This window comes from Thalassophryne amazonica, chromosome 13 (genome assembly GCF_902500255.1).
Source record: "Thalassophryne amazonica chromosome 13, fThaAma1.1, whole genome shotgun sequence".
In the NCBI taxonomy this organism is placed as follows: Eukaryota; Metazoa; Chordata; class Actinopteri; order Batrachoidiformes; family Batrachoididae; genus Thalassophryne; species Thalassophryne amazonica.
In genome coordinates, this window is record NC_047115.1 from 35539305 (window position 1) to 35554441 (window position 15137).

The 15137-nt window shown below is 40.5% G+C and overlaps 2 protein-coding genes across 5 annotated transcripts in view; one reads left to right on the forward strand and one right to left on the reverse strand.

The window, feature by feature from the left end:
• The first annotated feature begins 1079 nt into the window (after positions 1–1079).
• tysnd1 (trypsin domain containing 1) lies at positions 1080–4214 on the forward strand. Its single transcript, XM_034185533.1, has 4 exons — positions 1080–2233; positions 3414–3544; positions 3667–3852; positions 4007–4214. The coding sequence occupies exons 1-4, from the start codon at positions 1173–1175 to the stop codon at positions 4207–4209; spliced, it is 1581 nt and encodes a 526-aa protein (XP_034041424.1). The 5' UTR covers positions 1080–1172; the 3' UTR covers positions 4210–4214.
• A 2279-nt stretch (positions 4215–6493) lies between these two features.
• Positions 6494–15137, reverse strand: part of spock2 (SPARC (osteonectin), cwcv and kazal like domains proteoglycan 2) — an 88720-nt gene continuing 80076 nt past the window's right edge. For 2 of the 4 annotated variants that reach the window (XM_034184528.1, XM_034184526.1), the window contains 3 exons: positions 14877–14939; positions 8418–8552; positions 6494–7236 (listed from right to left, as the gene is read on the reverse strand). In XM_034184528.1, coding sequence (XP_034040419.1) covers positions 7100–7236; positions 8418–8552; positions 14877–14939 — 335 coding nt within the window. In that variant the 3' untranslated portion in view covers positions 6494–7099. The remainder of the gene's footprint in view (positions 7237–8417; positions 8553–14876; positions 14940–15137) is intronic. The other 2 variants (XM_034184527.1, XM_034184529.1) reach the window with 2 other exon arrangements.

Below are 15137 nucleotides of genomic sequence, written 5' to 3' on the forward strand. Positions count from 1 at the left end.
ACCAAGCCACATTCTGCATGGCATGGTTTCGTAGTAAAAGAGTGCGGGTACTAGACTGGCCTGCCTGCAGTCCAGACCTGTTGCCCATTGAAAATGTGTGGCGCATTATGAAGCGCAAAATACAACAGAGACATCATTGTTCGAAGGAAAGGTGATGTAACAGTGGTAAAAATAAACACTGTCCCAGCTTTTTTGAAACATGTTGTAGGCATCCATTTCAAAATGAACAAATATTTGCACAAAAACAATAAAGTTTATCAGTTTGAACATTCAATATTTTGTTTTTGTGGTGTATTTAGTTGAATATAAGTTGAAGAGGATTTGCAAATCATTGCATTCTACTTTTATTTACATTTACACATACACAACGTCCGTGAACACACACAGACAGACAGATGACAAATGGACACACACAGCCACAAAATGCATTGGGTGGAGCGAAGTAATTAATATTTCTGACTTAAATAGATGTAAAATGTGTATCAACATTTATGGGAAGGAGACAAACGCCCGTTGAGAAAACTAATAAGCTGTTTTCGCCTTGGCCATTAGTTCAGAGCTGCTTACGTCATATCGTTTAGTTTGGATGTCTTAATATGTTGCCTTTGGAAACATTTATGTATAGATTCGATGGCAGTGTTACAAAGCTTTGAATGTGGTCAATCACTTTGAGAAGCGCTAATAGTAATAAAATGTTATATATATAAAATCAGATATGGCATTTAGAATAAAATATATTTTGGGAGAGCAAGGCATGGAAAAGGATAAAACTGAAGCTTTATCTTCGTTCTAGATTCTAGGAGTTAATTATATATAGGGGTGCTGTATCTATCTCATTGACATTTAATAGGTGTTATGTGTCTTATGACCTGACGGGGGCAGCACTGCACTGACAGTGCCTAGCCTTCCGACAACCAAGAAGAAGAAGGAGTTAATTATACACTCTCCCGTGCAGTAGGTGGCGCTGTGCAACTAATGCCAGTTGCAATCTGGCACTGGAAGATGAAGTAGGAACCCAACACGGAAGTTAACTTGCTTGTTTACGAAGTTGTACTGTAAGTGACTTTGAATTGAGTCCGTTAGCTCGGAGAAGGAGTTTAGTTGTGACTGGTCTTTAGTGGTTTCTGAGTTGCTGGCTGTGCTGTGGTTGCGCACACGTGTGCAGCAGCCTGATGGAGCTGCAGGACGTGGGGAGGTTCTGCTGTGTGGTGACTGTCTCAGATTCTTTTTCTGAACCTGTGAGCTGCAGCGGAGTCATCGTCCATCCTCAGACTGGAACAGTGATCTGCACTGCTCTCCCATTTGCCCGTTTCATTTCCCAAAAAGAGCCCCTTTGTGCAAACTGCAGCTTCTTGCCACCGTGCACCTTCAGTAACAGACTGCACATCAGTGTCAGCTTCTCGGCATACCGACATTTAGACACCAACCGGTGTGCACAGGAAGCATGCACGACCCCGAGCCCGGTGCAGCAGCACCACCGTGAAGCTACAGCCCGGCTGCTGGTGCTGGTCGACTGTTTGGAGTTCAGACACACTCTACAGACTGTTTTCCAAGAGTCTGACCAGTGGCGTTTCCACGGTGATGAGGAGCTGATGGAAGATGCACAGTTCCTCAGCTGGTTTGCTGTGATCCAGACAGATGTGACGGATAACCCCCCAAATTCAGGGGTCATCCCTTGGCAGAGCAGCTCCTGTCTTCGTAAAGGCTGCCCAGTCGTTGCATGCGGTTCGCCTTTTGGCTCTCTCTGCGTAGATCTCTTCATCAGCACCCTCAGTAGGGGCATCGTCAGTAATCTAGCCGGTGAGGACAACACTGTCATCCTCACTGATGCCCGCTGCCTACCTGGCACAGAGGGTGGAGGGCTGTTTGCGTTCACAGGTTCTGACCGTGTGTGCCTCATCGGGGTGGTGGTCTCCCCGTTTGGCTGGAAGGCCAACGAGTGGATCGGCCTCACGCTCGTCTGCTCTGTCGACTTCATCTTCAGAAACGTGATCCGCTGCGAGACCGTTCAAGAGCCACTCCGAGATATGAGGCTTTATCCCGGAGAAACAGGCATCCGTAGCTCCGCCGCACACTTGGAGCCATTGGCCGTTAAATTCCCCACTGTCTGCTTGGTGGACAGTGGACTGTTCTGGGGCTCCGGTGTTGTTGTCTCCTCACAGCTGGTTCTGACCTGTCGGCACGTTGTTGACGGGAAGTCAGCTGTCACATTGAAGTTCCATCACAGGGACAGGTGATAACAGACTCATTGTCTTTATCCCATCTGAATATCCAGTATGTCTCACTCTGTACAGGACAGGACTTTGAAATAATTCTAAAAAAAAAAAATCTTTATGCTGAGTAACCTTTGAGTTATTGGAAATGTGCATCCATTGATCTGTATTGGATAAACAGCTGTAATTGATTAGTTTATTGATAGAAAAGTAATTATCAGATGTCGTCTTAATTGATTGATCTATTAGCTACATCTCTGTACTATTTCCGGCAGTGCCCATCTGTCCAAATCTAGTTTTGGGTTAATGAAGGCCTGATTATATTACCACTGATCTGGCAGCTCAGTCAGTTGTTGCTGGAAGATTAACCAGAAGTGCCAGGCAACCAGAAGCAGTGGAAAAATTTCAGTTGCCTAATTTAGTTTTTATAAGAGGCAACATACTGTATTTGTGGATTCATACAAATAAATGAAACCCCTTGAATTAAAGTTTAAAGTCAACAAGCACATAAAATAGCTGGTATGTAAATCTGTGGTTAATTGACGTGAGCTACAGTGCATCCCGGAAGTAGGTAGTAGTAGTAAGGTCCTCCAGCTGACAGTGCTTGTCAGAGCACAAACTAAGCGTGAAGTCAGAGGAATTGTTTGTAGACCTCTGAGGCAGGATTGTCTTGAGGCACAAATCTGGGGAAGGGTACATAAACATTTCTGCTGCTTTGGGAGACTAGTCAGGATTGAGGGAAAGATGAATGCAGCAATGCACAAGAGACATCCTGGATGAAAACCTGCTCTAGAGCGCTTTTGACCTCAGACTGGGGTGACAAAAAATGATTTCTCACAAAGCAATCATGAAAGGTTTGATTGCTACCAATGTTTTAATGTGATTATGGTTGTTAAAAAAGAGGGAGCTTTAAGAGTGCCACTCTGCATATATGTGTTCCATCACAAAACAAAATTCTGCAGGATTTCATTCAGGCCAGTTTGCTCAGCAGGTGTTTTTGATTAAAGTCATCACCTCCATTTCAGGACCAATCAGTTTTGGGGTAAAACAAAACAAACAAACAAAGAAAGCATTTGGAGTTTTTGGAATGAAGTGCTGCAGTCTGTTTGCACCTGACACACTTATGAGAAGAGCGTGCACAGATTTGCCAGGAACACTGCAGAATATGTGCAGTTTTTGTCATTCTTTCCCCTCTCACAGATTCCATGATGTCGTGGGTGATGTGCTGTTTTCCACTAAAGCATCTTCACCGTATGACCTAGCTGTGGTACAGATGAAAGACTCAGCGCCTAAAGTTGTGGTTTCACCGCTGGCTCGGTGTTTCTACCCAGGTCTGGTGTCAGTTTTACTCAAAGTTAATGATTTGTTTCACTCTGTAGTGTTCAGACCTGAATATAGTCTATGGATCAGATAGCGCTACATTTGGTGTTGAGCTGGTTTTCTTTGCCTGCAGGTGAGCCTGTGGTTGTGGTGGGTTATGGCGGGTTGGGGCAGAGCTGTGGTCCATCCCTGACCTGTGGCATCCTCTCCAAATCCATCACCTTGAATTACCAACCTGTCATGCTTCAGACCACTTGTGCAGTACATGCAGGAACCAGCGGGGGTGCTGTGGTGCGCACACACTCCGGGGAGCTGCTCGGTATGGTTCTCTGAATTTTCAGCAGCTCATCAGCAGGGGGTGTTTGATGACCATGGAATGCTCTGTGCAGCCTCAAGAACAGAGAATAGTGTTGATGTCTCCTTCTGCTTGCTGTAGTAGAAACTTCACTGTCCCTTATTTTTGACTGTTGCAGGTATCGTGTCCAGCAACACAAGGGACTTTGCTGCAAAAGTGACCTACCCACACCTCAACTTCAGCATCCCGGTCACTGTTTTCCATGAACTTCTCGAGCACTTTAATCATACAAGGGATGTTGGTGTGTTCACGGTGTTGGACACCACAGAAGAAGATACCAGGCGGGTGTGGAGGTTACAAAACACTCAAAGCAAATTATAAATGAGGACCCATGTGTCACTTTATATACAAAGTAAGATGTTTGGTGAGGTGGCACCACCTATGTCCAAATGGCAACAAAACAACTACAGAGCTAAACATTGGTGTGAAAGAGTAAACGAGCCTAACAAAAGTCATGAATTTCTAATTTTGGTACGCTCAACCAGAATTATGGAATAAATGAGACAAATTTATCCCTTTATCTTGCACGCCATGTTAAAGGTACTTCAATACTGCTTGTTAATTTGTTGTGCAGTAATCCACAGTTAAGTGATTATATTAATAAGACAGTTTACTCGAGGAATAAAATGACATTTTGGTACTTTTCTGTACAAAACTCCTGCAACCCTAAATCAGAAAAAATTGGGAGGGTAACAAAAAATAGTGATACTTACATTTACTTTGCGTCTATTTCATTGCAGACCGTATAAACCCAATATATTAATATTTTGTGTGGTCAGTGTCATTTTATTTAATATACATCCATACCTTCATTTAAGGCCTGCAACACATTCCCCCAAAAAGTTGGGACGGGGCAATTTAAGGCTGGAAATGTTAAAAATATTAAATGTTTCAAACAAGTGAGGTCAACGGGTGATTGTAATCATGACTTGGTGAATTTAAGAGAAAGACGTACACAGAACCTGGCAGATGAAGATAAAATGCCAGAATTCCTTAGGTTTTTTTTTTGTGATGTTGCAGCAGCATTTGCCTGGGGGGGGCTGTCATATTCTTACAGAAGCAGGTTTGTTCTTGGTGGTGTTGGAGACAAGCAACAAAATTGTTCCATGTTGTAACCAGACTTACTGTCAGTATCAGGTATGCAGGTATACACATTTAAGATTTCACCCACTGGGATGTTATTGGTGCCGACGTCCATCATCACAGAAATGTGAAACTGAGAAATGACAATTCAGAGGATTAGTTACTGTTAGTTTTGAACAATGCAAAGATGAGCTTTGTCAGCCTGAGGTCCTAAGGATGTGCATCTGCTGTAACATGAGGCACCAAGCTCACTATTCCCAGACTCCCAGACACAGTAGTTTACACTGAAGAGTTTTTGGGTATTGTCCCGATGAGGGTGAGAAGCCATTCCTGGGTATTGTGCTGTTAGGAGTGCTGATGTGCAGATGTGGGTCTGTATCTAATTTCTGGTGGCCTCCCATAATTAGAAGCTACATTCCACTGCAGAATGAGGTAAAGCAAGACTACATGTGAGCTGGTGTTGAGGACTGCTCCACCGTGGGCAAGTTACATAGGGAAAAAAAAAAGGAGGATTATGTCTCAGATATGATACCTCGTGAGAAGTCTTAAAATGACTATATATATATATATATATACACACACACACACACACACACAGTTGTGCTCAAAAGTTTACATACCCTGGCAGATTTTTTTTTTTTTGGCCATTTTTCAGAGAATATGAACAATAACTTTTTTTTAAAACTCATGGTTAGTGGTTGGGTGAAGCCATTTATTGGCAAACAACAGTGTTTACTCTTTAAATCAAAATGACAAGAGAACTACCCAACTGAACCTGAACAAAGGTTTACATACCGCTGTTGTTAATACTGTGTATTGCCCCCTTTAACATCAATGACAGCTTGGAGTCTTGTGGTAGTTTATATTTCCCGGTAGGTGAAATATCGATAGCTATCTATCTATCTATATATATATATCTATATATATAAAATAATGTCCAAAGTCATGTTTTGGGAAATATGACTGGCCATTATTTTAGGAAGGTGACGATATGTGTATATAATAGTAGGTCTTGTATAGGCCCTAAAATGCATTGCTGCCAGTGCTTATCTCTGGATTCTGTGGCATGAAGCGGACGAGAGTCCACAACTGCAGGTCGCTTCCCCAGCCTGGCCAATACCCACATACAGTTGGGTCAACTGAAACAATGCAGAATAAATGTCTTGTGTAAGGACACAAACAGCATGAGCAGGATTAGAATCAGGTCTATATACTGTCCAGCCAGCTATTAGTGGGTAGTTCAGTCAGTGGGTTGATTTTTCCAGAGGAACACACATACCCCCATGCCCATGGTCCAGGCAATCCCTACCTAAAACCTACCCAAATCCTTTGAGTTCTATTTACTTACATAGAAGGCAGTGTTGAAAATATGGCAGTGTATAAAGTAAGATCAGAGACTGAGATGTATGGTGGCCAGCTGGGCCACATAAACCAGTTTATTTTTTATTAAACACAATAATTGATACAATGTACACCAAGCTAATCTTTCAAGGCATTGTAACAGTTTTAATAGGTGACAATCTGTTTTCTGATGCACATATTATATACAAGCTAAAGAGTGATGTGTTGGGTTTTTTTTTCCCATGAGACAGCACTACTGTCACATATGAGATGAAGCGTATTACATGATAACAGTAACGCCAAAGGATGCTTTTCAAAATTCTAATGTGGGTTTCTCTCACCATTTTGTATTTCCTGCAGAAATCCAAGCTAAACATTGGCCAATTTAGACTATGAAATGCACCCAGTCTATCACCATTTATATGCAAGCACACAACAAGCACCTGCAGTTGCTTAAAATCTCCATTATGCATCAGCTAAAAACTGCTCAAAGGACATACAACAGAATAGAACAAAGATTCACAAGTATGACGGAAAAATTCCTGACTCCAGACCCCCAAAAATTTCTAAACAGTGATAGTTACCCTTTTCCAATTTTAAGAATAACCTTTAATGTCAAAATCTTATGCAAAAAACTTATGCATCACCCTTTTCGCAACCTGTGCAAACCTTTCAACCACGTTTTTATAAATTGCGTTGTTCTGAGAGCTTCAACACTTCTGTCTTTTTGCAGTATTTGTGTATGTGTGTACCATCAAAATGCTCCTGTACTTACTGGATTAGACTTTTACCAGATATACCCCCCATCATCCACCTCTCCCTCTTCCTCTTCAGTTTCTTCTGCATTCTCCTCAGCTTCTTTCTCTTCCTCATCTTCCCACCCAACCCCGCTGCCAAAATCACCTGAATATGCCATTTCCTCATCTGTAGGAGAAAAAAAATGGCAGGCATGAGGGCAGAATGTTATTTTTATATATGCTAGGCAATAGTACCCATGGGTGTAAAGACAGTAGCAGCTACAGTAATCTGACATTTCACCCCAGTGACTTTGACCATCACCCAAATGGTTGACCTCTGGCTGTCCTTGGCAGGGCAAGTTTGTCATTGTACAATTGACCTAACTCGAGTTGAAAATCAAAAATGCCTTGACCTTTGCCAAAATGTTGCCTACTAGCCGTTTTTGTGGCCAACTTTCATTGACTTACCAAGTTTGGGAGAAATCAGCCAAAGGATCTGGGAGGAGGTAGCCAACAAACAGGCAGACATGACCTTGACCCCAATGATGGACCTTTGGCAAATTTGACCTTGCTGGGCAATTCCATAACCCACCGACATACACTACCAGGCAAATATTTGGACACACTTTCCCATTCAGTTGTATGGGAAAGTGTGTCCATATGTTTGACTAGTAACTGTGTGTGCGCCATTCTTGATGGACATCAGAATGATGAACAGTATTTTTTACCATGGATCCCAAAGACCTTGAACTGTGTCAAAACAAACATTTTCAGGGCAATTTTGCAGCTGATTCTGATGAACATGTCAAGTTTAGCGGAAATTGACCCAAGCACCTTGGAGGAGTGATGGAATAAACTGCATAGTATAACTATTAAATTCTCTTCATTTATGTTCAGCATATCTTCCCCTCAGCTTTCATCGAATCCCTTTTATATCAAGAAGAAATGCTGAAATCAGTTTTGAAAACATTGTGGGCATAGTGGCCAAAAATGGCATATGTTTGACTTTGTTTGGATTTTAATAGCGATTTCTAAACCTTGCCAGGGGGCCTATTCTTATCAGGTGCAGGTTCAGTCTAACCGACCCTCATTTATCTTGAAAGGCTTTTCTCACAGCGGCAAGCGGCGCTTTAGAATGCAAATTATTCTGGACACATGAATGTGGCACTGGTCCCTGCAGTGAGTTATGCTGCAGTGGGCCTCGGTCCTTTAATATAAAAGAAGCCTTGTGCACAATGCATGTAGGGAGGCTGCAGACAAGCAGAGACATTTTGAGCATGTGCAGAAAGTGTGTTTGATTGCCACCACATTATGCGTTTAAGTTCAAGCTGCATTCACATAATCACAGTTGAAACTGATGGGATTTACCACAGTCTGTCTTTCCACGAATCCTCGACCCTGCTACTTCTGCTCCATCTTGGTCAACACACCAACACTCTCCCCTGTCACACTGCTGCTTTCTGTAGTAGCCATCCTCGTCGCAGCTCGGGATGAATCGGCCTGCCGTGTAAAAAAATAAATGGGTCAGGTGTAGTAAGGAAGGCAGTCTTACCTATATATAGTAAGTGTTCACTCTGTCATTGAACATGTGATCCTTTGAGAAGGCCACTGAATGAGATTTTCTTCTGTACAGCAAACCAAGCAGAGAGATGGGTCCTGATTAAGGTTTTTACAGAGGTCCAGATAACACACAGAACAAAGACATCTTTGCTTTTTCATAGGGTTGGGACAACTAGTCATAATCGTCAACTGCGATTAGCTTATACCCGAATAGTCGACTAATTTTCTTCTAAGTAAACTAGTTGGGTAATTCAGATAGCATGATTTTCTGACAATTTAGGGGTAAATCATGAACAAAATAATCAGTTTAAAAAAACTTTAATATTAAAATATTAGTTTCCTGCATAGTTATCAAAACCAGACAGAGTACCCTTGTGGAGATTTTCATAGAGGACTACTACTAGTTGATGACTAATGGTACCCAAAAAGTTGACTGATTTTTCAATTGATGTCCCAAACCTACGTTTTTGTATTACGTGAAGAAAATAAAATATTGAAAAGACTGCTGGGATTATTTTATACCTGGTACATTTGGAATATGTTTTGTTAGCATGCTTTTGTCACTGTTTGTGAATTTTGGGAATCAAGTCTCTAATAATGGTTCTTTTAAGTGAACACAAAGATCCTGGTCTTCTTATAAAATGTTGTGTTTTATAAGTGAAGTAGTAAGTTCAGATGAGCAATGACCTGCTCTATGAGCCACAAGGACTGCTCAGAGCTGTCTCCCATACTTCCCATACTGTCTCTCGAATGATGATCCACTGTCATTGTGCCAAATATCTTGGAAAGGGTCTTGTAATCAGAACTGTATTATATTTGGGCTAGTAAGGTATTATTTTAAACCTATCATTCCTGAGAATTCATTGTTTATGTATATATATATGTTTGTAACCTTGCAAGGAGCTTGCTAACATTAGCCAACAATTTATTTGTACAGTACCTCATCATTCATAAGTCACCTCAACAATGGTTGCCATTGTTTATGTTGTCTCCCATACACTGATAATGATGTTGCTAATGTTGGCTTACTGGATAGGTAGCTAGGATTTCCTGTATTTGCAGAAAAGCAAGTTATGGGTCATCTGTGGCTAGGGTTGCCAACTCTCTGAAAAATAAATAAGGGACACCTCACTGGCAGGGCTGACCGGCCCATGGAAATGCGCGCCTCTATCTATTAGCGTCACTCAGGACAGGAAGGCGCCATTACTAAGGGTGGAAATGTGCAGCTCATCAATAATAAACTGACTGCTTTTTTTGCACTAGCGTCACTATTTCTTAATGGATTTTAATTAATGTAGGCTTGTTTCAAAGCCCTTTGAAAGCTCTTTCCAATGCACCTATGCATGTGGGTGAAAAAAAAAAACTTTTATGTAAAATGCAGAAATCTGGGGAAATTACAACAAACTGCTGCTTTTCTCACTTTATTGTCGCTATTTGTTAACAGATTTTAATAAAAGTAGGCTTGTTTTAAAGCCTTTTAATTGCTCTTTCTAATGAACCCATACATGTCTAGGTAGAAAAAAATGTTTTATGTAAAGTGTGGAAATTTGTGGAAAATATTCCATTCTGTTCATTTACTGTGATTTTTTTTTCCTGTCATCATAATTCTCGATGGATTTTTATAAATGACGCTTGTTAAGTTGTATTCATGCTAATTAAAAGGTCTAACGAACCCATACATGTCTGGATAAAAAATCCTTATGTATTAAAATATTAATCTGAAGTATGCCTTGCCATTGTGCTCATTTATCTTGCTGCTTTTCCCACTGTAATATTACTGCTAGTCTTTTAATAACAACATATATATGATTTTTACTAACATTTTATTACAAGTAGATATAAAGCCATTCAGAATTTATGACTTTTGACCCTCAGTCAGGGTAAAAAGTACCTCCTCCATCCCCTCCAACTACACTGTTAAAATTTAAATGCCTCCTGTGACCACCACGTACACATCATATTAAACAACAGCTGCAAGTATATATATAGACATAAATATATTTAAACATTTTTGTTTCCGCATGTGAACGCAGCTTAATGAAAAGAACTTATGGCGTTGAGTTATAGTCTCAGTATACTGACATTAAATTGCGGCATAACGACTTTAAAATAGACATTTGTTTTACATAATTACATTAAGGCTCTTGTACAGTTCATTTTAGCATTGGAGAATTTGTTGTTGTGGTTCGTGGAGTTGATTTCTCCTCATTTCGCTTCTGTTTAACAGGATCAAGGTCTCTCTCCACCCTCAGTAACGGCCACCGTGGGACACGCTGCTAGTCACGTGACGTCCATTCCAGTCTCTATTTCCATGGACCGGCCAACTGACCTTTGCCTTTACCCTTCCCAGCGTGTGTGTGAAACGATTTTTAACCATTTGACTATTGACTTGACCCTGAATTTAAGTAGATGCATACATGCATTTGTTATGATATGAACATGCGGAAACTATTATTTAGCAATTTATTTTTAGTGCAAAATAAATTTTCACTCAATTTCAATATGAGCATCCTGTCCTGCTTCTATATATATATATATATATATATATATATATATATATATATATATATATATATAAAAATTCTTTAAAATCTTTCTCTGTCGTGTTATTGCTTAACTTAAAAGTGTATAAATTAACAAAAAATATCATCCAAAACAATGTAACAGTGAAAGTCTGAAAAAGTAAACAATACTTACAATACTTATAGCAATTGTCGCGCACCTTTTCCACCCAGCCATTTTCCTTTTCCCATTTGCCCATGTATTTTTGCTTTCTTTTTTGTTTTGTTTTTTTCGAGGAGGAGTAACGACGTTACAGACATTGCTGTTCGTAGGCGTATCTGCAGTGCCATGCTGATTTGTTATGGTCGTCCGACGACCGTCGTCGGCTCATGATTCTCGTCCGGGATCTTCTTGCGAGCAGATGTCCCTCAACCAATGAGATAAGAGTGATTCTGTATCGTCAACTCGTGTCTGTCAGCTCATTGGTGAAGAGCAGGAGAGAGGCTGGGATCAAATTTACCGTAAGTTTCCATATAAAGCGCAAGTCAATTCCATTGACATTTTACAGACTTTTTGATTCTCACAGAAATACGGGACAAACTGCGTCCCGTTTCAGGTCAATACGGAACGCACACTTTTATTTCCAAATAAGGGACGATTCCGTTTTTCAAGGGACGGTTGGCAACCCTACTGATAATGATGTTGCTAATGTTGGCTTACTGGATAGGTAGCTAGGATTTCCTGTATTTGCAGAAAAAAAGCAAGTTATGGGTCATCTGTGGCTAACTATGTTGCATGATGTACTGACAGCAGGCTATGGAAGACATTATCCCATGAGGAAATACATTATTTGACATGGTAGCTCTTTTTGTTTTTGTTAGATAGTTGGGTATGTCATTGGACTTCTATAAAAGTGTCTGGGTTATGGATACGAAGCTTAAGCATAGTAGGTATATACAGCACAGTCTTTGCGGGCAAAAGCAGATAATGAATACCTAGCATCAAGCTTACATATGGCAAACAAATGAAAATACAGTGCCTTGCAAGAGTATTCACCCCCTTAGGCTTTTACACATTTTTAATTTGTTTATGCCATTTCGAACATGAAATGTAATTCAAGCCTCTCTATATTAAAATGTCTCAAATTATCCTCCTTAAACTTCTTGACAACTTGATATAAATGAAATTAAAATGTCAAAGCCAAGATGATGGGTTTGTACAGTAGTGTTCAGAATAATAATAGTGCTATGTGACTAAAAACAAGAATCCAGATTTTGAGTATATTTCTTGTTGTTACATGGGAAACAAGGTACCAGTAGATTCGGTAGATTCTCACAAATCCAGCAAGACCAAGCATTCATGATATGCACACTCTTAAGGCTATGAAATTGGACTATTAGTAAAAAAAACAACAAAAAAAACTAGAAAAGGGGGTGTTCACAATAATAGTAGCATCTGCTGTTGACGCTACAAACTCAAAACTATTATGTTCAAACTGCTTTTTCAGCAATCCTGTGAATCACTACACTAGTATTTAGTTGTATAACCACAGTTTTTCATGATTTCTTCACATCTGCGAGGCATTAATTTTGTTGGTTTGGAACCAAGATTTTGCTCATTTACTAGTGTGCTTGGGGTCATTGTCTTGTTGAAACACCCATTTCAAGGGCATGTCCTCTTCAGCATAAGGCAACATGACCTCTTCAAGTACTTTGACATATCCAAACTGATCCATGATACCTGGTATACGACCATAGTAGGAGAAACATGCCCATATCATGATGCTTGCACCACCATGCTTCACTGTCTTCACTGTGAACTGTGGCTTGAATTCAGAGTTTGGGGGTCATGTCACAAACTGTTTGCAGCTCTTGGACCCAAACGAACAATTTTACTGTCATCAGTCCACAGAATATTCCTCCATTTCTCTTTAGATCAGTTGATGTGTTCTTTGGCAAATTGTAACCTCTTCTGCACATGTCTTTTATTTAACAGAGGGACTTTGTGGGAGATTCCTACAAATAAATTAGCTTCACACAGGCATCTTCTAACTGTCACAGCACTTACAGGTAACTCCAGACTGTCTTTGATCATCCTGGAGCTGATCAATGGGTGAGCCTTTGCCATTCTGGTTATTCTTTTATCCATTTTGATGGTTGTTTTCCATTTTCTTCCATGCGTCTCTGCTTTTTTTTGTCCATTTTAAAGCATTGGAGATCATTGCAGATGAACAGCCTATAATTTTTTGCACCTGTGTATAAGTTTTCCCCTCTCTAATCAACTTTTTAATCAAACTACGCTGTTCTTCTGAACAATGTCTTGAACATCCCATTTTCCTCAGGTTTTCAAAGAGAAAAGCATATTCAACAGGCGCTGGCTTCATCCTTATATAGGGGACACCTGATTCACACCTGTTTGTTCCACAAAATTGAGGAACTCACTGACTGAATGCCACACTACTATTATTGTGAACACCCCCTTTTCTACTTTTTTTTTTTTACTAATAGCCCAGTTTCATAGCCTTAAGAGTGTGCATATCATGAATGCTTGATCTCTATTTGTGAGAATCTACTGAATCTACTGGTACCTTGTTTCCCATGTAACAATAAGAAATATACTCAAAACCTGGATTCATCTTTTTAGTCACATAGCATTACTATTATTCTGAACACTACTGTAAGTAATGGCCCCCTTTGGTAGGTGGTTCAGTGGGGTGGCGGATGCAGTGATGCTAGACACCAGCGCGTACTCCCAATTCAATTTATTTCATTTATATAGCGCCATATCACAACAAAGTTGCCTCAGTGTGCTTCACACAAGTAAGGTCTAACCTTACCAATCCGTAGAGCAAGCACACAGTGACAGTGGTAAGGAAGAGCTCCTGATGATTTGAGGAAGAAACCTCAAGCAGACCAGACTCAAAGGGGCGACGCTCTACTTGGGCCACGCTACCAACACAATTGACAATACAAATATACAGGAAATTTTGGGAGTCCATGCTGATGCACAGGACGGGAGGCCTGCAGAAGAAGACACCCACTCCCATCTCTAAATGGACGTGACTCTGGAATTGGCAAGTCATGCGCCTAGATGTGACGCCAATTCCAAGAACACCAATTTGCTCACAGAATAAGATAAGAGTGAATATACGTTAAGTGAACACATAGCAGCGAGTGTAACACACTAAACACCATGGGACCTGAGAGGACCCTGGAAATGGTGACATGGATTAAAAAATAAATGTTTTACCCTGCTAGTTTTTTTTTTTTTGTTTGTATGTTTTTTACCCCTCTTTGATTACACTGTTATGAGTGTTATGGTTCATAACAGCTCACATGGCTGAATTATTATGGGATTAAACAGTTCAGGGAATATTTTTGTATAATTGAAACAACACTGGCAGAAGGAGCTGGTTTGGAAATCAGGTGTGACCTAACAAAACTGTCTGTCCAGTCTCTGTGAGACAAGCTTTCAGGGAAACATTTGAGCATTGTGTTGGCAGACTGCCCTCTGCTCTGTGTCCTTGGAGAATCCTGACTCAGAGCCCAGGCAGTTACCGAAATCTGCACTGCACGCAAACGTGCACACACACGTTTGCATAGACAGTCACAAACACACTGATGGCTTCTTTGCTTTGCCATCTGTCAGTGTCATGTTCTAATCCACAAGGCTGTCCACAAACTAATCCCTCAGTTGTTATTCCCCAAACCAAGAAAGATGGGTTCAGTTGGGACAAAACACTCTTACAAAAAGCCAGATACCTACCAAACTTCCGCTTGCCTCCATCGAGTACTTGGATCCTCTCAAGTTCAGCCAGGCAGGGTGGCTCTGGGGGTGGTGGGGGAGAAAATCATTTTTACAACAGAAAATATACATAAAGTTTTATAATAAATTCAGTTCATGTGTATTTCTTTCTTTTAACCTTCACAAATAAAAATTTGTGTAGGTGTGGGTGCTATAGAAATCACTGTCTGTCTGTCCATGAATCTTGTAAGTGCAACTCCTCCTAAACTGTGGTGGATCTTT